The sequence below is a fragment of the Microcaecilia unicolor genome, chromosome 1, assembly GCF_901765095.1.
Source record: "Microcaecilia unicolor chromosome 1, aMicUni1.1, whole genome shotgun sequence".
Taxonomy (NCBI): Eukaryota; Metazoa; Chordata; class Amphibia; order Gymnophiona; family Siphonopidae; genus Microcaecilia; species Microcaecilia unicolor.
This window is the reverse complement of record NC_044031.1, coordinates 146,408,661-146,432,616: the sequence shown is the minus strand read 5'-3', so window position 1 is coordinate 146,432,616 and position 23,956 is coordinate 146,408,661. Positions and strand designations below refer to the sequence as shown.

Here is a 23,956-nt window from a genome sequence, read left to right as displayed (position 1 = left end):
TTTTGTTTAATACTGGATGAGGTTTGGGATATATACTGTATTGAATTACTTTTGATATCACCCGCAACATGGTGGATGTGACTATGTATCGTATTGGTGACAATAAAAACTCATTAAAAAAAAAAATAACAATTTAAAATGAATTCTATAAGCAATTGGTTCCCACACCTGGTCCTGGAGGCACCCCAGCCAGTCAGATTGTCAAGATATCCACAATGAATATTCATGAGAGAGGTTTGCATGCAATGGAGAGTCCTCACACTACCGAAGTCCGGCTTCCCGTTCACTTCAACTTGCAGTACACAATTCTAGCAGGATGAGAGGCCCCCACAAAGTTTGCAAGCACGTGAAGTGACCATATTCAAATCCATGGCCTCTAACTCAAAGCAGTCACAGTATGGCAATACTTAAGTTGAGATGTGTGTGCTATGTATTATTTTCAAGCTTTTATGTAACCCACTCTGAAATTGAAGAAGGAATAGTAACATTGCATAGCACAAGTGCCGCTGAATATCCATGGTTAGCCCTGCACAACTGATTTAAACCAGTTGTTCCCGAGTCAGTCCTCGATTACCCCCTTGCCAGTTAGGTTTTCAGGCTATCCACAATGAATATGCATGAAATAGATTTGCACACACTGCCTGAATTGTATGTAAATCTTTTTCATGCATATTCTTTGTGGATATTCTGAAATCCTGATTGGCAAGGGGGTATTCCAGGACTGACTAGGGAAACATTGATTTAAACAAGTCAATTTCTTAGTGTTTAATGTATGCATTCCAACAAGAGCATGTGTTCTTTTATGTAGTCCATGCATATGTGTCCCCAGAGGCATCCTGTGTGTGGGATTAAGTGGATCTTGGGCACCTCACCTAACCCTCCGTTGCCTCAGATACAAACTTAGGGGCCATTTTACTAAAGGGTGTTAAGCCCTTAACTCAAGGTTAAGGTGTGGAAACAGGCTATCACACAACAGTGGTAGTTTGTCTGTCTCTGCACATTAAACCACATGTTACTGCATTTTTCAAAAGTTTTCCCTCAGGGGCTATGGCATAGGCAAAGAGTGGATGTGGTCATCTGGCCAGTTGGGGCATTTTTTTGAGGCTTGGTCCTAAAAATAAATGGACCAAGTAAAGCCGGCCAAGTGCTCGTCAGAGCCGGCCTTCTTTTTTCCATTATCGGCCGAAGCCGGCCATCTCTTAACCACGCCCCCGTCCCTCTTTCGGTACCCTGCTGACACGCCCCTTTAACTTTCCCCGGCCCTGCGACGGAAAGTAGTTGAAGTCGGCCAAAATCGGCTTTCGATTATACCATTTTGGCCTGGTTTAGGAGATGGCCGGCCATCTCCCGATTTGTGTTGGAAGATGGCCAGCCTTCTCCTTCGAAAATAAACAGGATAGACACTTACACGGCTTAGTTAAAGGGCCCCTTGGTTTGTTTTGTATCTTCACCAGCGCTTCTATCAACTGATCTCGGGTCACCTCTCCTCAGATATGTATCCTACAGTTTAGGGGTTTCTCAGGAGTCTATTCTTGCTTCCTTTCTTTTTAATATATTTATATCTCCTCCGATGCTACTCATACAGTCTAAAGGCTGCAACCTATTCTGTTACATGGACGATATCCAAATTTTGTACTAATACACTTCCTTTTCCAAATATTCTTCCATTCTAAACTCTTGCCTGGAGAATGCTGCCATTTGGTTAGGTAGTTGCAGGCTTGCTTGGAATGTTTCAAAAACCAAAGCAATTCATTTTCCAAATCCATATTGTCCCATTCCATCACCACTGATTCTCCAGGGTCATGCTATGAGTTTTGCTAAGCAACTGCAAATACTAGTGGTCATTTTTTACTCCAAACTCTCCTTCAATGAGCACATCTGTAAAACTATTCAATCACTTTTTTTTTGCCTTACAGAAAAGCCATTCAGTGAAACTTTATCTTTTTCCCTCAAGCATTCATATCCTTCTCCTTTCCTTAGTCATTACTCACTTAGACTATTGTAATGCTTTATTTACTGGTCTGCCATTGTTCTCCCTGAAGTGTCTACAGCTAGTGCAATCAACAGTGGTCAAACCTTTACATAATGCCAGTAAATTTGATCACGTCACTTTCCTTTTGATACCAGAACGCTGGCTGCCAATCTCCTAGCAAATCACCTACAACCTTCTTCTGTTGATATACAAAGGTTCCCTCCCAGCTGTTCCTGACTACATCTCTAGGTTACTGATTCCATATTGCTCCTCACGTTCCCAATGATTGTCTGAGCAGTCTCTCCTTACCCCACCTTGAGTTTTACGTCTTGAAAGCACTTGTGCCTCTACTTTTTCCTACATTGGTCCAAAGCTTTGGAATTCCTTACAACCTCATATTAAAACTGAAACCTCATACTTCACCTTCAAGAAGCTTATCAAATCCTGACTCTTTAACCAAACTTTACCTTCATGATTTCCATTTTCTACCTTGACTACTGCCCTCTGATCCCTGATCCCTCCTTTACTCATTCTCTTCTTCTGTACCTTCTATCTCTGATTCCTTTGCTCCTTTGAGCTTTTTATTGTAAACCACTGTGATGCCACTGGGCGATGTGGAGTATATCAAGTGAAATAAAAGAACTAAATAATGTAAAATGAACCAACACCCAAATAAGAGAAATTTCTGACCCCCCCCCCCCCCCCAATATATATTTTTTATTTTTTTATTTGCTTATGTATAGTTGCCTGTGGATGTCCCAAAAACGCACCATCACCACAAGGCCATGGCAAGTTACTGATTAATATGTTTCCTTTCACAATAATATTTTTATTTCAGTTTAATCTACTTGTATCTTCACTTTCCAAACACAATTTTGCAACAGCTTGAAGTCTGTCCTTTAGAACTATAAATGTTTCTATATCTTGATGAGATGATGTAACTTCATTTGGTGTGTTCATTTAAATACACTGCAGTGTTTCATGAAATCCCTGCGGTGGGCCTGGAAGAGTGACATGTTGATTTCAATTAAAGGAATAAATAAACCAAAACTAAAGTTACTTCTGGGGTGAGCCAGCAAACCATTACCACTGATCACAAGCCAGTGAACCTTCTGTTCTAATTTGTTAAATGCATTTGGAGATGGAGTATGTGCAGGATTAGAATACACTCGTTGCCAATAGAAAATGTTAATCATAAGAAAATGTATAATGATGTAAAGATCGCTTCTTGGGAAAGCTGCCAGTATTCCCAGCATTCTACTAATAGGATTTCCAAGACGGTGCTCCTCCTTTCAGAAGAACTAAATGGAAAAGCAACTGCAGCATGAAAGCAATAAATGCTGATATAACTGCCCCTTTTTGTCCTGTATTGACCCACAATGAAACTTATTGAGCAGAAAAACAGAATCCTGTCTGTCTGGGGGTACTGTTTTACATCTTATTGTGCTTATGAAAGATCAAAACAGTGCTGAGGAAATGTAATTTCTGTTTAAAGCACCTGGAGGGTAGTGCTTAAATTTTTTCTACCTAAACAACAGGCACTGTTTTTGATATTGGGTTTAGCAAACATTTTCTCCTTTTTGATGTATATACAGAATTTTGAGTTATTGGTGAGTCTCCTTTTTGAAAGTTAAATGCTAACGTATTGGATTTCCTATGTGTACTTACTCCAGAGCTTATATCAAATCTGATCATGTTATGATCACTGTTATCATAACATGATCAGATGATCATTACCTCCTGCACCAGATCATTCGCTCCACTAAGGACAAGGGCTAGAATTGTTCCTCCTCTTGTTGGCTCCTGAACCAGCTGCTCCATAAAACAGTTCTTGATTCCATCAAGGAATTTTACCTCTCTATCATGCACTGATGTTACATTTATCCAGTTAATATCAGGGTAATTGAAGTCGCCCATTATTATTGTGTTGCCCAGTTTGTTAGTGTCCCTAATTTCCTGTAACATTTCTACATCTGTGTATCTTGGCCAGGTGGATGGTAGTACACGCCTATCACTATCCTTTACCCCTTTACACATGGAATTTCAATCCATAGGGATTCCAAGATGTGTTTTGTTTCCTGCAGAATTTTCAATCTATTTGATTCAAGGCCCTCCTTAACATACAATACTACCCCTCCACCAATTTGATCCACCTCATCAGTACGATATAATTTGTATCCTGGTATGACAGTGTCACACTGGTTATTCTCCTTCCACCAGGTCTCAGAAATGCCTATTATATCTATTTTTTTATTTAATACAATATATTGTATCTGTCCCATTTTATTTCTTAGGCTTCTGGCATTCACATATAGATATTTCAGATTATGGGCCCTGTTTACTAAGGCGCGTTAGCATTTTTAACATGCCTACAATTAGCGTGAGCACTAACCAAGTGGGTGCCTATAGGGATATTGTAGGCGCTTACACAGTTATTATTATTATTTATTATTTATTGCACTTGTATCCCACATTTTCCCACCTATTTGCAGGCTCAATGTGGCTTACAGAGACCTGTTATAGCATACCTATACCAGGTTAAAGAAAACAATTGGTATTACATAGAGGTAGAGAAATACAGGTAGGTTTGAACAAGTCATTATTGGAAAATACATTCTGTGCCATTTTGGTTAGGTATTGTGTTGTTGTTAGTTAAGGGTTTTCATGGTAGGCTTTGCTAAAGAGGTATGTCTTCAGGGATTTGCAGAAATTGGTCAGTACTTTGATTGTTCTTAGGTTTATTGGAAGAGAGGTTTTTTTGTTACATTTGTACCCCATGCTTTCCTACTCATGGCAGGCTCAATGCAGCTTACATATTGTATACAGGTACTTCTTTGTACCTGGGGCAATGGAAGGTTAAGTGACTTGCCCAGAGTCACAAGGAGCTGCCTGTGCCTGAAGTGAGAATTGAACTCAGTTCCCCAGGCCCAGAGTCCACCACCCTAACCATTAGGCCACTCCTGCATGCTTGTATAAGAAAAGCTAGACGCGTATGTTAGTTTGTATTTTATTCCTTTGCAGTTGGGGAAGTGTAAGTTAAGAATGGTGTGGGTGGATCTCTTAGCATTTCTGGGTGGCAGGTCTACGAGGCCTAGCATGTAGGTCGGGGCATCTCCGTAAATGATTTTATGAATAATTGTGCAGATTTTGAATGTTGTTCGTTCTTTCAGTGGTAGCCAGTGTAGTTTCTTTCTTAGGGGTTTAGTGCTTTCATATTTTGTTTTCCCAAATATGAGTCTGACTGCGGTGTTTTAGGCTGTTTGAAGTTTTTTGATGGTCTGGAACACTTTCTTAGTTGTATTCTTCACATGGTTTTCAAGTGTGAGATTTCGATCAATGGTGACTCCCAGAATTTTCAAGTTGTCTGATTCGGGGAGGGTAACGTTTGGGGTGGTTATGGTGTCAAATTTGTGTGTATTGTGTTGTGAGGTGATTATAAGGCATTGTGTTTTTTCTGCGTTGAGTTTCAGTTGAAATGAAGCTTTGGTTAATTTTGTTAGTAATTTCTTTTAGGTCTTGTTTAAATGGGATGTAGATCGTGACATCGTCTGTATATATATATGGGTTGAGCTGTTGGTTATCTAATAGCTTGGCTAGGGGTGTCATCATTAGATTGAAGAGGGTTGGTGAAAGGGGGGATCCTTGTGGTACACCGCATTCATGTATCCATGGGGACGATGTCTCTGTGTTAGTTGTTACTTGGTATGATCTTGATGTCAGGAATCCTTTAAACCAATTGAGGACGTTTCCTCCAATTCCAAAGTATTCCAGGATGTGTAGTAAAATTCCATGGTTGACCATATCGAAGGCACTGGACGTATCAAATTGTAAGAGAAGTATATTATTGCCTTTTGCGATTGTTTGTTTAAACTTATTCATTAGAGTCACTAGTACTGTTTCTGTGCTGTAGTTGGATTGAAATCCTGATTGAGATTCGTGTAAAATTGAGTGTTTGTTTAGATGGTTGGTGAGCTGTTCCATCACTACTCCTTCCATAAGTTTGGTTATTAGTGGGATAGATGCTACTGGGCAGTAGTTGGTTATGTCACTTGTGCTTTTCTTTGCGTCTTTAGGTAACGGTGTGTGTAGTATATTTCCTCAGTCTTTTGGGAAGAAACCCTTTTGTAGCATGTAATTTAGGTATTCTGTGAGGTCTGTTAAGAATTGTTGCAGAGCGGATCTTATGAGGTTGCTAGGACATGTGTCTAGTTTACATTGTGATTTGGCGTATTTTTTGAGTGGTTGGGAGATCTTTTCTATCGATAGTGAATTAAATTCAGTCCATGATCTATCTGCCGGATATTCCCCGTGTATTGGGTCTAGACACTCAAGGAGGTTTGCATAGTCAGTTGTGTTGTTGGGTATCATAGTTCGTAGCTTTGTGATTTTCTCTTTAAAGTATTTCGCAAGGTTGTTTGCTGATGGGGGATTACTCTTGTTAGTGGTAACCGCCGTAGTATTAAGTGGATTATTTACGAGTTAACGTGTGTACATGGTTAAAGCACATTAAAAACACTAACGCATCTATAATGCAGCTTAATAAACAGTGCCCAATGTTTGTTACTCTTATTTACATCTTGCTCAACAGTTATCTTGCTCAGCAATAGACAGTAATAATGTGAATCTTGAAAATCTATCTGCTTTTTATTTAAAGACTCCTGTTCTATTATGCTTTCTACTGCAACTTCGCTATCAGGATGCCCTATCTTCCCTGTTTTGGTGATACCTTTAAAAGATACCTTATTCCGAACCATGCACTTTTGAGTGGCTGTCAGCCTTCCCTGAATTTCTCATTTAAAAGCTGCGCTATCTCCTTTTTAAATGTCAATGCCAGCAGCCTGGCCCTAACCTGATTAAGGTGGAGCCCATCCTTTTGGAATAGGCTTCCCCTTCCCCAGAATGGTGCCCAGTTCCTAACAAATCTAAAATCCTCCTCCCTGCACCATCGTCTCATCAGTGCATTGAGACTCCAGAGCACTGCCTGTCGGGACCTGCACGTGGAACGGGGAACATTTCTGAAAATGCTACCCTGGAGGATCTCGATTTCAGCTTTCTACTTGGAGCCTAAATTTGGCTTCCAGAACCTCTCTCCCACATTTTCCTATATCATTGGCACCTACATGTTCCAAGACAGCCGGGTCCTCCCCAGCACTATGTAAAATCCTATCTAGGTGATGCATGAGAACTGCACATTTGCACCAGGCAGGCAAATAACCAGGCGATCCTCACATCCACCCATCTATCTACATAATAATCGAATCACCAACTACAACAGCCATCCTAACCCTTACCTTCTGGGCAGAAGCTCCTGGAGACACATCCTCAGTATGAGAGGATATTGCATCCCCTGGTGGACTGGTCCTGTCTACAAGATAATTTCTAACTTCACCAGGGTAATGTTCTCCATTTAAGAAGCCTCCCTCCTCCAAGACAGCACAGGGGCTGCCAGACTTGAGGTGGAACTTCTCTACAACATCCCTGTAGGCCACCTTTATGTACCTCTGTCTCCCTCAGCTCCTCCAAGTCTGCTACTCTAGCATCAAGAGAACAGATCCGTTCTCTAAGCGCTAGGAGCTCATTGCATCGAGCATACACATATAACCTCTCACCAACTGGGAGATAATCATATATGTGACACTTGGTGCAAAAGACTAGATAGCACTCCTTTCACTGCTGAACTGCTGTCTACATCGTAGTATTATAGTTGTTTAATTAAAACTTCTTCAAGTACTAGGGATATTAAATGAATATAAAGAGCCTTAAGATTATGTGTTATAATGTGTAATTTATTTAGTGTTTGCTTCCCCAAAACTAATTAAATGTAATTAAAACTAATAAAGATGTAATTAAAACTCTAATGAAAAAAATCCTCTTGTTATCCTAATTAGAATAATGACTATAAATAAAGAGTTGCTCTAGTGGTGAGTGGGAGCTGAGGAGGGGGTGAAAATAAAGACTGAACTAAGTCCTGCTGTGCCTGTTAGAAGCTATCTATTAATGCTGTGGTACAAAGTTCAAGTTTTAAAACTAGGGAGAAAAGGGAATAAAGACTAGTTGATAAAGTTGCTTTCTCTTTTCTTTTTTTTTTCTGCCTATCAATAACCTACAATTCCTCCTTTAAACCCCAGTCTTTAAGTTCTGCCCTCTTTTGCAAAGTCCTAAACTTTAGTCTGTTGATCGCGTGAGTAATGGCATAACGGTTTAACAAAGCTTTGCACACCTCCTCAAACTGGGAGCACGTCTCCATGGACAGTTCTTGGAGTGTCTCAAGTGCTCTACCAGTGAGCTTTCCACTCAGATAGTGCAGCCAGTCTTTCTGAGGACTGTCATTGAGGTGACAACTTTTTTCAAAGGCAGTTAGATATCCATCTATGTCACCTTGGATATCATTAAACTGCGCAAACAGGTTGGGCCTGATCTGACCTGTGGATCCTACCTCTGGCCTTGGCACAGGGATTGGGCTGGAGCTTTGCATATGAGTCATTCCCATCTCCAACTTCATTTTCTGCAGCTGGAATTCCCACTCACGCTCCTCATGCTGCAGCTGGTCTAACCACTATTGCTGTTCCTGTTCCTCTTGCTGCAGCTGGTCTATCCACTGTTGCTTTACCATCTAGATCTGCCTGATCAGTGGGTATGGCATCTGGCCCTGCCAACTCATGGGTCTCTACCCACAAGGAGTCTGATCTCCCCCCATGAGAACTCTGCACCGACCAGTCCTGCAACTCCTCCCCTCTAAGGCTCTTGTGTTAGGTCAGGCAAATCCAGTGTTTGAGGAATGCTACCAGTCATCATCAGTAGGGACCTGCCTGTTTGGAAGGGCATATCCTGCCGACCCGGCATGGGTGCCGGAGCTCTGCGGCATGGCAAGGCCACAGCTCGTAATGGGCACCACACAACCCTTCCTCTCTTCTATCCCCACTGCGTCCGAAACTCATGAATCTTATTCGACCACATCACCTTGTATTTGTTATCTACCGGACATGGCGAATGGTATTATGTAAGCTACATTGAGCCTGCAAATAAGTGGGAAAATGTGGGATACAAATGTAACAAATAAAATAAATCAGCATGCTGCTAATCTCCTAACACTACCAAAAAAAAAAAAAAAAAAGGAAAACTGAACAAGGAAGGGACCATATTAATGCTGTACTTGTTCACTTTGCTCTGTATCTGGAGGTTACAGGTAAAAACTCTAAACCACTCAGTGGATAGTGACCCTCACCCATGCACTGAGCCTGACAGTCCTACCACGCTGCCACCAAAAAAGAGGACATGTCTGTCACGGAACACCTAGTACCCACCGGGGTCTAACCCTGCAGCCACCTGGAGGATTTATCCTCAGCACTGCTCAGGCCTGTCTGCACCTGTGCATGTGCTCTATTCTAGTCAAGCCTCCACCCCCATGCACTAGGTTCCACTTGCCTCTGGGCAGGTTCCCCACCCCTAAGTTATTCCCCAGTGATTTCTAGGACACTGGGGCCACATTCTCAGGGTACCACAGTTCCTGGAAAGCACCCACAGACCCAACACACAAACCACTATGATTCTTAGTCAGTCCAAGACATCAGAGCCCATAATCTAACAGGTTTTATTGTCACAGTTGAACAGTGAACCATATAAAACAGATGGAAACGTACAGCAAACCAATAACAGGTAAAACAAACAGGAATCAATTTTAAAACTAGCTAACACTTGTTCACTTCCTGATTCTGTTCTCCTTCCCATCATTGTCAACTGCAACCTAAGGAAAACAAGACATTTGTGTTCAAGATTTTTTTAATGTCCCTTACTTGTCACAATTACGCTTCCATTAAAATTGAAGAGAAGATTTCTACTTCAAATTTAATGGAAAGGATCATATGGGCTGGTGATTCGGCAGATCTAGTTCACTGTTCACAATCTTTCACATTTATGTTTTGTTTGGCCATTGAAAACACTTAGGCCCCCTTTTACTAAGACGCGCTCACGTTTTTAGCGTGCGCTAAAATTGTGGGTGCGCTAAATGTTAGAGACGCCCATAGGAATGCATTGGCATCTCTAACATTTAGCGCACCCACAATTTTAGCGCACACTAAAAACGTGAGCGCGTCTTAGTAAAGGGGGGCCCTAGCATCCTCCACAGTAAAATGAGAAGAAGACCCATAGCCAAATAAATTACTGTGATAGATTTAAAATTGTGCTAAACAACTTGATTACTGATTGTCATTAAAATGATTGATAACCAGTTTTACTTTCTTTTTGGACAAGCGTAATCTAATTTGCTCATGTACCCATCTTCGCTTGATTGCTCATTCTACATTAATTCAGTAGTGATACACTGCCACTGACCTTTTCTTTTCCCAGGAGAAGAGGTTGACAGACAGCTGTGCAGAGATGCTATCTACCCAGTCCCAATTGTATGTGAGGTTCCCTGCCCAAAAGATTGTGTTCTCAGCATGTGGTCTCAGTGGTCCTCCTGCTCACACACCTGCTCAGGCAAAACTACAGAAGGAAGACAAATGCGAGCGCGTTCCATTCTTGCATATGCTGGTGAAGGTAAGGTCACATTTCATCCATAGTCTTCGCACTCTACCATAAAACATTTCTGTTTAGTATAATTAAATAGTTACAAGACATACTGCTTTATAACTGCTAATTTATTATTTCTCACCTGCATTAGAGTCATATAGCTTTTTAAAAAATCAACACAGAAGTATTGTGAGATTAAAAGGTGTTAGAAAATACCAAAAACTGACTAAAATGTTCTATTGTTTGGGAAATGATGTACTATGATGTCATTGCAGGACATTTCTACCTGTTATTGCAATGTATTGTATGCTCCATACATAGATCTCAAATTTTGATATAGTTTTAAGGCTGTAGAAGTTAGTAGGCTTGTGCAGTAGAAAAATGTTCATTGCAGTTTGTTTTCATATTAAGCATTGCTTTCTTTTAGAATATGTTATTTCATTTTAATTTGTATTATCATGAAGTAGCACACAAACATAATAAGCAGGTTTCAGAAAGAACAGACAGTACAAATAGGAACTGAGATGTCCAGGCTGAGGCATGTCAAATTCCGGTGATATATGCCGACTTAAAGCCTTTTCTAAATGACTTAAGGAATGGACATGTATGTGCCAGTTACATGCGTCAGCAGCACCAATTTTGCAATTGTCATTGTCTAAAACATACACGGAGGCAGCTAGGAAACATACACATCTAAGGGACCCTTTTACTAAGCCGTGTAAGTATCTATGTGCGCCCAGCACATGCCAAAATGGAGTTACCGCCCGACTACTGCGTGGCTTTTGCGGTAATTTCATTTTTGGTGTGTGCCCTATACGTGAGGCTGAAAAATAATTTTTATTTTCGGACACGCGTGTCGGATGCGTGCCAAGTGGCATTTGATGCACGTAGGTCATTACTGCCCAGTTACCGCTAGGTCAATGGCTGGCGGTAAGGTCACAGACCCAAAATTGATTTTGCTACACGTCCATTTTCGGCAAAAATTTTAAAAAGGCCTTTTTTACAGGGACGCTGAAAAATGGATCGACGTGTGCCCAAAACACGTGCCTACACTACCGCAGGCCATTTTTTAGCGCATCTTAGTAAAAGGACCCCCAAATGTTAGCACATTTCATAACATGCATTTTGGAAACCTAGATATCTATGTTCTGCCAATTAGATACAGAGTTCAGAATCATGCAACAATGATCATTATCAGGATTTACACCTGCTCCTGGGCACATCTCATTTTGTGCTCTGTTCTACAGGAGGAAATAAGAATATTCAACCCCACAAAATTGACAGCATTGCATGACTGTGAGCTCTGTATCTAGCTGGGAGGTATCAGCATTTACACATCTATATTTTGAAACACTAAACATTCATGTGTAAATGCTGATGCATAGATGTGTATGTTGCATGTAAATGGTCTCTTACAAAATACCAACAGGCTTAAATGTGCATTTTGACAATAATGGCATATCTTTTCCCAGTAAGTGAATATAAGATGGAGTGTGGGCATAGCATGGGCAGATTTCATATGGATGCTCAGAGACTACTTCAGTTCCACAGCTGGCCTTAGGAAACACAGTGCCGAGGTATCATGGTATGGGCAATGGCAACTCAGTCTGCTGCTTCTTCCCAGTGTACAGAGCATAAACTTGCAGTCACCAACATGTTTCAGCAGCTAAATGTAGCCAAAACCATCTCAACATTTAGGTTGACCATCTCTAAGGTCAACCTAAATGTTGAGATTTGGGCGTCCCCGACCGTATTATCAAAACGAAAGATGGAAGCCCAGCTTGTTTCAAAAATATGGGTTTCCCTGCCCCTTTGCGGGGCCATCCTGCGAGGACGCCCTCATGAAAACTTGGGCGCCCCATTCGATTATGCCCCTCTATGTCATACAGAACTTCCACAGAGAGGTGCTGTACTTAACATGTGTCTTGTTGCTGTGTTGCAAGATTTACTTTTTGAGGTAGAACCATCTGTCCTGTTTTCTTTCTCCTGCTGTCTCTTCCACATACAAGCTACCATTGCAACTTTCTCCTGATGCCTGCCTACCTGTCTGTATCCCAGCAGGCATCAATCTCTCCCCTCTAATTCCTCCCGATTATGCTTCCCTCCAGTCTCTATATCCTCCCTTTTCTTAGACTCTGACGGGTCGACATTCAACATGATTTAACCAGCCAGAAATGGCTCCTGGCTAGTAAAGGGACCCTTTTACAAAGTGGCGGTAAGCCCAATGTGGGCATACCATGCTCTAATTTGAAGCTACCGCCGGCCCAACGCAGGCACCAGTGGTAGTTCCAGCCCCAGCACATGCTATTTCCTGTGCTACAAAAAATCAGACCTGATTTTCTAGTGCAGGAATTACCCAGCGGTAATTGGGCAGTACCGCACGCTGCCTGGTTACCGCCGGGTTAACATGGGATCCCTTACCACCACTTCAAAGGGTGGTGGTAAATGCTCCTTTCCTACATGGCCACGCAGTAAGAGCAATCTTACCACATGCCAATATATTTGGTGAGCCTTTTTACCCGCTGCAGTATAAAGGGTCTCAGCGCATGGCAAAAATGACCCCTGCCACTACCACAGGGCCTTTTTTTAGTGCAGCTTGGTAAAAGGGTCCCTAAATCACTTATTGGGGACTAACTGCTCATTTTCAGTGGCACTTAACTGGTTAGTGCTGCTGAAGATAACAGGTTAACATCAAACTGAAAGCCAGCTGTTTTGGGGGCATTCCAGGAGTGGTCCTATTTATATGGCTAACATAGCTAGTTAATATTGACAGTTAACCAGCCAAGTGCTGACTCTACTCCCAGAACACCCCCAAAATTGCCAGGTTTCAATTCTGCTAACTCGAAGTACTCCTGGTCCTGCATGACATTCTAGTGTCTATCATCAGCCGTATTCCTAAAACTGAGGAAATGAGCTACTTCAGTAGTTTAATTTGTCATATCCTTCCCATCTTCCTGCCTATGTGATATTCATCCTACAGTTATTATTATTATTACTTGTTACACTGCAGAGGTAATAAACTAAATGGCAATTGAGCTTGTCACCTTAGGAAAAAAAAGCCATAGAAGGAGAGATGAGATATCACTTTGTTCTGCTGTACAAATGTCATCTCTGACACTGAGCACATTTTCTATAATAATTTATTTTCTTTAGTCTCATTGTGAAACTGCATGCTACTCAAACAAAATGAATTTGTTTTCATGAGAATGCATGAAATGCTGTGGCCATTCATGCACTCTTTTCACTGATTATTTTCATGTGCTCTTTTTGCTGGTATTGAATAATAGATAGATCCAACTATATGATATGGTGCATCATATATATCTATATTTATATATCCAAATCTATCTCTCTATATCTATATCTATATATATAGAGAGAGAGATTTTCAGGGGGTCTTTTACTAAAGCTTAGCTCAAGTTTTCTGCAGCAGGGCCCATATGAATAAAATGGGTTCTACTACTACTACTTAACATTTCTAGAGCGCTACTAGGGTTACGCAGCGCTGTACAATTTAACAAAGAGAGACAGTCCCTGCTCAAAGAGCTTACAATCTAATAGACAAGTGAACGGTCGGTCCGATAGGGGCAGTCAAATTGGGGCAGTCTGGATTCAGTGAACGGCAAGGGTTAGGTGCCGAACGCAGCATTGAAGAGGTGGGCTTTAAGCAAAGACTTGAAGACGGGTTCTGCTACAGATAACTCGATCTATGCTTTAGTAAAACACCCCCTGAAAACTTAGGGGCTCTTTTACAAATGGCTTGCTGCCATTGGTCTTGCCATGTGCAAATTCGGAACTACCGCTGGGCTACTACAGAAGTACTTACCACCCCCACTGCGCACCATTTCCACCACTACAAAAAAAATGTTGTATTTCACAGCACCTGGGCTTACGCAGCACTAATCGGGCAGTGGCGTGCGCTGCCTGGTAACCACCAGGTTAGCACAGGAGTCCTTACCATCACCTAAATAGGTGGCAGTAAGGGCTCCCCCTGGAAATGGCCATGCAGCAATCCCTGTGATTAGCACAGGGCCATTTCCTTTAAAAAAAAAAAAAGTCTTTTACACACTTTGGTAAAAGGGGACCTTGTCGTGCATCAAAAACATGCACTGATGCTATCACAGGACCCCTTTTACCACAGCTTGATACACGGGGCTCTTGGGTAGTTAATGGCACCCCAGACTGCATAAATGTTTTTTAAAAAATCGGGCTGTTCAATGTATAACTGACTATCAGGCTCATTTTCGAAACACCCATGTCCAAAAAGTGACATAAATCGGCACCTGGACGTCCTTCTCACAGAGACGTCCAAATTGGTATAATCGAAACTGCATTTTGGATGTCTTTGTCAGAAGTCCGTCGCAAGGACGTCCAAATCTCAAGGGGGCATATCGGAGGCATGTTCGAGGCAGGACTTGGGCGTTCCTAAGATTTGGACGTCTTTGAGCCACAATGGAACAAAGCAAAGACGTCCAGGACTAAAACTTGGACATTTTCACCTAGACCTGTTTTTATTACGAATAAGGCACAAAAAAGTGCCCAAAATGACCAGATGACCACTTGAGGGAATCGAAGATGACCTCCCCTTACTTCCCCAGTGGTCACTAACCCCCTCCCACCCTAAAAAAAAAACATGATTACAAATATTACTTTCCAGCCTCTATGCCAGCCTCAGATGTCATACTCAAGTCCATGACAGCGAATGCAGGTCCCTGGAGTAGTTTAGTAGTAGGTGCAGTGCACTTTGGACAGGTGGACCCATGCCCGATTGCTGTCCTGGCATGTCAGGGGGGCCAGTCTACTAAAAATGCTGGCTCCTCCCACATCCAAATGGCTTGAATTTGGATGTTTTATACTTGGACGTTTTTGTTTTCGAAAATGGCCGAAAAACAAAGACGTCCAAATCCAAGAACATCCATGATATTTTCGGTGCTCAATTTTGGGCACAAGGACTTACACCAGCTGTCACCTAGTGTAAATCATGGTGCAAAAACTGGGCAAAGATTCCTGCTATTTTGTAAGACTGTGCACATCTTGTGTGAATGCCCCTGACCTGCCCAAGCCCCTTCCAAGGCCACACCCCCTTTTGAGCTGCACGCAATCCAATATAAGCACCCATTGATACAGAATAGCATTCAGCTAGATCAGAATCCATATCTTAATTAGTGCCAATTAAGTGCTTGCTAACTCCAATAATTAAATCATTGGAGCCCATTAACTAATTATCTTGTATGTCTATCTGGGATGCACACCCAATTTTGGGTTCCCAAATTTCAGTGACCTTTATAGAATCTAGAGGGTATGTCTAGCTGACTTACCAAAAACTGACCAACTGAAGGAAAGTTTTCCTTGTATTAGAAACAAGCCAAGTAGTTAAAGGTCCATACAATACTGTTTCTTTTGAATACAGTTTCCCCCAGATTCTATATATGGCAGTTAAAGTTGCACGCACAAATTTGGCAGTGCAGCCAAATTGCGCACACAAGTTAATTGTTTAACAAGCCAATCGGCACCAATAATTGGCCAGTAAAGAGTGATTATTGGCACTGATTGGTACTAATTAGAATTTATATGCATAACTTGCTAAGTATATTCTGTTAAGTGGTGTGTGCAAATACTAATGCATGGATCTCAACAGGAGACATGGCCATGGGAGGGGTATGGGCAGGTCATGGGCATTCAAGGAAACTACACGTACTGTTATAGAATACGCCTGATCCGTTAAGTTAAGCAAGGGCATTTATACCAGATTGCAGTTGGCGTAAATGGTTATAGGTCCAGGTACTACACATATTCTATAAATTGTGCCTAATGTTTGGCCTGAGTTATAGAATAGTGCTAAGCATGTTTTTTTTTCCACACTGATTTTATCGATGCTATATATAGAATTTAGTATTTTCTGTGTTCAGAGTCAATGTATTTTTACATGTCTGTGGAATACTATACAACATGTGATGAGTATTTACATGTGCACAAACATCATTCACTTGTGCTGATGATGTTCATGAATGCTTTGTTGCAGGAGGAGCTCAATGCCCCAACAGCAGTGCATTGCAGGAGGCACGCAGCTGTAATGAGCATGCTTGTACAGTGTATCACTGGCAAACCGGGCCTTGGGGTCAGTGCATTGAAGATGTCTCTGTGTCTCCTTTCAACTCATCTACTAACTGGAATGGAGAAGCAACCTGCGCAGTTGGAATGCAAACAAGAAAAGTAATCTGTGTCAGGGTCAACGTGGGACAAGTAGGACCAAAAAAGTAAAAACTTTTGTCAATTACTATTTTGTTGTCATTAGTTCTATTAGATATCATTAGACTCTATTATAAGAAGTCACATTAGTATTATTTTGACAAAATGAAAAAATGACTATGCTTTTTCAAAAACATAGGAGGACCCTGTTTACTAAAGTACACTAGCATTTTTAGCATGGGCTAAAATTTAGCATGTGCTAATGCTAGAGACACCCATATATTCCTATAGGTGTCTGTAGCATTGGCATACACTAAATTTTAGTGTGTGCTAAAAACGATAGCATGCCTGTAGCATGGCTTAGTAAACAGGGCCCATGGTATAAAAATACGATAGATTTTTAAAGATTTTTTAAAGGGGGGTGAGCATTATCTAGTTCATTAGGAACTGAAAAGTAGCTTACCTCCATTCATCTTGGAATTTTTTAAAATCAGATTTAAAAAATAGATTTAAGAATCTTGTAAACTAGTTAATGCACACTGAAAAATATAATGAGAGAGAGAGAATGTAATCATAAGCGTGATAGGTAATAATGGCATGGGACTATATATATCATAGAATAGTTGAGCAATCGCTATTTTAAAAACCTCAATAAGGGCCTCTTTTATCAAGCTGCGCTAGCGGCTTCCACTGCGGTAATGCTGACAAAGCCCATTCACTTTGAATGGGCTCCGCCGACATTGTCGTGTAGGAACTGCTATCACGCTTTGATAAAAGAGACCCTAAAATAGTTACATTTTTGGATGTACTAAAGCTAAGGGGTCTGTTTATTAACTTGTGCTATGGTTTTGCAGTCATTAAGTTTAATCCCAGATTTTATAAATGGTGCACAAATTTATGTGCACAAAATTGCATGCTATTCTGATATGTACAGCCAATTAAATTGGCTAACTTAGCACCAATAATTGGGCCTTAACAATCAATTATTGATGTTAATTGGCAAGATTTTGAGCAGGTCAGTAGCATTTCCAGAAATTAGGTGCCATGCTGTAGAATACTACAAATCATTCCAAGAGGAAGGAAGTCTAACAATAATTATATCTGCAACACTTCACTTGCAATATGTTCAGCACCACTCACATTGCAAATGTGGAAGGAAAAGCCTCAGAAAATGCAGGTTTTTAAAAATGTTTGATAACCAGTCATCATTGATCATAGGCAAAAATAACTTCCTTTTTTATTTAACAATTTTTCAATTTTATATTTTCAAAGAAAATAATCTACCACTTAGCTTGAATCGGTCTTGAAGCCAGTGTAAGATTACCCTGATATTGGCCATCGTTTCACAGTATATCAGTTGCTGCCTCAGGGGCTACTGATTCTTGCATGTCTAATTCTCTTGCTCAGTTTCAGACATGCTGAGCATTCTAATAGAGAGCAAGAGAAGTTGGTTATTTTGCTTAACGGAATACCATCGGTTTGAAAGGAACTTGCTGAACCATTTGACTGTTCTTGTTATTCTTATCTGATCTAGTTATTCCAGAAGTACTGTGTGATCAACTGCATCAAACGCCGCTGCGATATTGAATTGGAGAAGTATTACTTGATCTCCTTTACATAGATATTGTTTGACATATGTTGTTAGACCTAGTAGCAATGTTTCCATGCTGTGTGCCGGTCTAAAGTCAAATTGTGACCAGTGTAGAATAGAGATTCTTTCCAGATGTAATGATAATTGTTTGCTAATGTAGGTTTCTAATATTTTGGTAAACAGTGGCATGCTAGCCACTGGACGGTAGTTTGCAATCGATGTGGAGTCTAGATCAGAACCCTCCAGCAGAGGAGTAAGAACAGTTTTGTCCATGCCTAAAGGAAGTGAGCCAGATTCCGTTGAGACCATCTTGTATCCAATGAACTGCTTCAGCAGGGATGGATGACAACACAGATGTTGGGCAATAGTCCAGGGAGCAGTGGGCTTGTGAACATTGAGAAACATAGAAACATGACGGCAGATAAAGGCCATATGACCCATCCAGTCTGCCCATCCTCTGTAACCCCTAATTCTTCCTGTTCCTGAGCGATCCCACATGCTTATCCCATACTTTTTAAATACTACTTCCACCGGGAGGTCTTTCCACGCCTCCACCACCCTTTCTGTGAAATAGTACTTCCTTAGGTTACTCCTAAGCCTATTCCCTCTTAGCTTTGTCTTATGCCCCCTCATTCCAGAGCTCTCCTTCATTTGAAAAAGGCACTCTTCCTGTACATAAATGCCCTTGAGATATTTAAACGTTGCTATAATGTCTGCTCTCTCCCTCCTCTCTTCCAGCATATACAAGTTGAGGTTCATAAGCCTGTCCCTATAATTTTTGCATTCAAGACCGCTTACTAATTTCGTAGCCGCCCTCTGTACCAATTCCATCCTGTTTATATCTTTCCATAGGTGCAGTCTCCAGAACTGCATGCAGTACTCCAAATGGGACCTCACTATAGACTTATACAACGGCACTGTCACCTCCTTTTTCCTGCTGGTCATGCCTTTCTTTATGTACCCTAGCATCTTTCTGGCTTTCACCGTCACTTTTTCTACTTGTTTGGAAGCTTTAAGATCATCAGACACAATCACCCCCAAGTCCCACTCTTCCTTCGTATACTGAAGCACTTCACCCCCTATACTGTACTGTTCTCTCGGATTTTTGCGACCCAAGTGCATGACCCTGCATTTTTTGGGATTAAACCTTAGTTGCCAAATATCGGTCCATTCCTCGAGCTTCGCTAGGTCCTTCCTCATGTCATTCACATCCTCCAGGGTGTCCACCCTGTTGCAGAGTCTAGTATCATCCTCAAAGAGACAAACCTTACCAGACAGCCCTTCCGCAATATCGCTCACAAAGACGTTAAAAAGAGCTGGCCCTAGGACCAATCCCTGCGATACTCCAGAGGAAATGAAGTAAAAAGTATGAAAAGAACCTATGTGAATTTTCTTCTGAGAATTACATGCTGAATAATAACACAAAGTGATGTGTCGCAGCTAGTATAAATTGACTGCATGTGTCTGGTTCTGCCATTAAATGAGCTTCTTAATATGCTGAAATCAATACCTATAAAGAGAATGAATGGCATAACATGGATTAACCCATCGTATACTTTACATCTATTAAATTAAAGCATTAACCCCATTAGACTATTATAAATAATAAATAATCAGTCCTTTGGGCTGCCCCATTCTAGACATGAGCTGGCAACTCATTTGGTATCCTTGCTTTGACCTTACAGGTTCAGGCAAGGAGCTACTGTATCAATCAAGTACAAAATGTTTAAATCAATCCTCAGAAATGCCAAGTTGGATTCTTTAAATGGCCTGTAAACACTTATATGCACATGTAAATAGGAACCTTGTTTGAAATTCTCTTTAATAAAAAGGATTACTGTGGGGTGATAAAATCAATATTATTGTTCTTTATCTACCTCCCAAGTAACAGACTTCACCTCATGTCACTTCAGTTTAATTTGACATTGACTAGTGTTTGAAAAAAATCAATTATTTGCTTTAAAGCACAGATACTAAAGACAAACACAATGAAGGGGAAATACGCTTTCTGATAAACAATTGACTTTCAAAGGTAACTGTGAATTAGTTCTGTTGCATGAAGATAAAATCTGTGGTCTCAAATGTTTGTCAGTGGTTTTGTTTGGAAACCATGGTGACTCCAGATACGTTTTCTAATCTGCAATTACTGCTTCATAGTTTTTGCTGGATTTACTTCCCGCATCTCAGCTGACTGATGAACTTTCAGCGCTTTCAGACGCTTTCTTTGAGTTTGTTGGATAAATTGAAGTACATTGTTTTGTTTTTGTTTTTCAAATGTGCCTTTCTCTAATTGACACCTGATGCAGGCGTATGCACGACAAAACACTTATTAAAGGACTCTCAATTGTTCCACTCTTGAAGGCCCTTTTGTGCTTTTTCTTTTGCTGTCATTGTATACTTTTGAACCCTCTCTTCTGCTACCTGAGGTTTATCAACCATATCATTTTTCAACTAGTCAATTTACTCTAATAAATATTCCTACAAACTAAGGGGCTCTTTTATTAAAGGTGTGTGCACACTAATGGACATTAGCACACGCTAAATGCTGTGTATCCTATTTTATATCTACAGGCCACGTGGCAATTAACGCATGCTAATATTGGTTAGAGTAATTTTCTATTGACTGTATAACTTTTATTCTGTAATTCTGCTTGACTGACACAATTTTAGTTAGTGGAATGCCCTTGAGGTCTATAGAAGAACCAGGGCTATGAGTGAAGTGTTCCAATTTGCAGATGACAAATTTTTATTCAAAATGGTAGAGTCAAAAACAGAGTATGAGGAATTGCAGGAGAACCGTGTTTGGCTGTGATACTGGGCATCTAAATGTCACATGTAACTGAACGTGTGCAAATGCAAAGTGATACATTTCTATGGCTTCGATGTCATCTAGAATTAGTGAGATCCTGGACTCTTTACAAGCAGAGCTGTTCCAACAATGGTAAAGGAACCCATTTGGGGGAAAGGGGAGGTGGCATTACTGGACCTGGGGCTTATAAATGGGAAGTTGTTGGTGGTGGTGACTTTTAGAACATTAGAAGTGTACATTTTGAGTTCCAAATTAGATATTCATCTTCAACTTCTGAAAATTGGGTTTAACGAGTTTAGTATGGAAAATAAATAAAAATAGTATGGAAAACAAATAAAAATAAATGTGCTAATTAGTTATTCAATTGGCAATGCATTAATTAATTCAATAATTATATTTCTTTTTGAAGATGCCCTGAAAGCCTTCGACCAGAAACAATGAGGCCTTGTCTGCTTCCTTGTAGGAAAGACTGTACTGTGACCCCTTACAGTGATTGGACCCCATGCCTTTCCTCATGTCAAGAAGGTAGGGGCGATCTGTGGTTTTGGTTTACTAATATACAACATAACACTTCAAAAGAATGCTTATAAGGACTTTAACATAAAGTAGGCTGTAAATGTAAGAATTTGTGGTAGTTGTTGGATTGGTTTGTGTGAAACAATAATGATGACTTGTTCATTCTAAAAGGTTGTTCTTGTTTTAAGAAAGGTTGTTGACTACAGTGGTGAATGAATAATACAGCTTGCAAACTACCCCACAAGCAGTGTTATTCCAGCTGCTCAGGAGTATCGAGCTCAGTCATAACCCAATGCTTCCAGGCCATAATATAAAGAAGCTAGTGCCTTCACCCATCCCCCTCAGGCCACCAACCCAGAATCACACACCCCACCCCGATCACATTGTTGGAATGTAATTGTATTTTACATGCATTGCCTGTCACCTATTATTTCTCTGTGATTACTCTGTGACCTCTGATGTGAATTACTTAGAGAGGTCACACAGCTATGCAACTTCCTGTGGGGGTTAGATGCAGCAGACACAGCACATGGAGCACATGGAGCTCATGATCTCTCCTAACCTGAGAGGATCTATGGTGGTGTGAGCATCCATTACCATCTAAGCACATGGAAGGAGCTGATAATACAAATGTATAGTAATATGTATATATAAGCCTGTCTGATTATAATCTAACTACAAACTGTGAGTAAACAGATGTTTTGTTACTTCAACTTTAAAGTGACTCAGCAGTGAATCATTCAGGGGTGAATGAGAGAGAGATGAAGAAAGAAATTAACATTTCTAAAGCTGAAGCTGTGTGTACTAAAATCTGCTAATTATTTACTACAAATAATCCAACAAAAGGGTTATGGGCCCAGGGCTCAGGAATTGAAAAAGAAGAGAAATATTACCAGGCAGAAAAAAAGGCCACATTTTTTCTCTTAAGTTTTAAAGGAAAGATTCAGTCTGTCTCTCTCTCCCCCCACACAGCAGACAGAAGGCTAAGAAAATGGCTGAGGGAAGAAATTCACCATTTTTCTACTCTCTCAAGGTGCCTAGATTAACTGAGTTTAATTATCAGCAGTGGGAACTAAGATTCATATGTCTCCTTCGAGCAAAAGGATTAAATATATGCTTAGACCAAGACAGAACAGCTGAAAATATGGCTGAATGGGACAATGCAAACTATTATGTGAAGTGCATGCTTTTGGAAGCTCTCTCAGAGAAACAAGCCATATTAGTGGAGGGAAAAGATACACCAAAGGACATTTTATATAAACTGAGAACTATGTATGCAACTACATATGCAAAGCAGCAACCAATTTGGCTGGCAGAGTTGAATGAAACCAAATTAAGGGATAAAAGTAAATGTAATGATCACATTATGCATCTTATGTCTTCATTTCAAAAGTTAGAACTTTCTGGAATTCCCATGTGTGATGCATTGAAAAGAGCATTTCTTTTTACCTCACTATCAAAGAAGTTTGATGTTTTTAGGTCTGTAAATGAGGCCATTGAAGGGCAATCTTTTGAACAGGCAACATCAAAACTAAGGCAGGAATGCATAATAAATGATTCTGAGGAGATGTGTTCTCAAAGCAAGTCAGAGAGAAATGAAACAAATTTCTTGGCAAAGAACAGAGGAAGGCGGAGCTATGGGAAAACTCCACCCAAGGGCAAGCTGATTTGCTACTCATGTGGAAAGGAGGGACATGTATCTAAATGGTGTAAGGAAACACAAAACACTCCCTCTAGCTCACCTAAGCCAATGGAACTAAAGAATTTTCAAACCAGGAAATGTATGAAGGACAAAGATAAACACAAGGGTTTTCTAATGGCAGAAAAATCTTTGACTATGGTAAATAATAATTCAAATGAAAGTACTTGGATTTTGGATTCGGGGAGCACATGCCATTTAACCAATTCTAAGGATTTCTTTCAGGAAATGTGTCCAGAGGAAGGTATTCTTAAAACTGCAAACGCAGGGACTGCTAAGATCCAAGCAAAAGGTATTGGATTCTTAAAATGCAAAGTGTCTAATGAAGTTAAAGAAATTCCTGTAAGTGATGTCTTGTATATTCCCCAAGCAGTTTGCAATATGCTTAGTGTATCTACATTAGATAAGAAGGGATTTGTGATTCATTTTGAAAACAGTAAGTGCACAATCTCTAAAAATGATGAAGTGTATGCTGAAGCTTTTATACATAATGATGTTTATAAGCTGAACATTTCAGGTGAAGCCTCACATATGGCGCAAGTAAGGAAGAATGATGGTAAATGTAGTCTGGAAATCTGGCACCGCCGCCTGGGACATCGTGATTCTAAGGTGATCCAGGATCTTTACAGTAAGCAACTGGCCACCGGCATTCAGATAAGTGCAGATGCT

At 40.6% G+C, this 23,956-nt stretch overlaps 1 protein-coding gene across 1 annotated transcript in view; it reads left to right on the top strand.

Annotated features, from left to right (window-relative positions):
- Window positions 1-23,956, top strand: part of THSD7A (thrombospondin type 1 domain containing 7A) — a 510,747-nt gene that overhangs the window by 286,951 nt on the left and 199,840 nt on the right. The window contains 4 exon segments of the mRNA XM_030201155.1: window positions 10,319-10,510; window positions 15,780-15,782; window positions 16,506-16,740; window positions 21,482-21,597. Coding sequence (XP_030057015.1) covers window positions 10,319-10,510; window positions 15,780-15,782; window positions 16,506-16,740; window positions 21,482-21,597 — 546 coding nt within the window.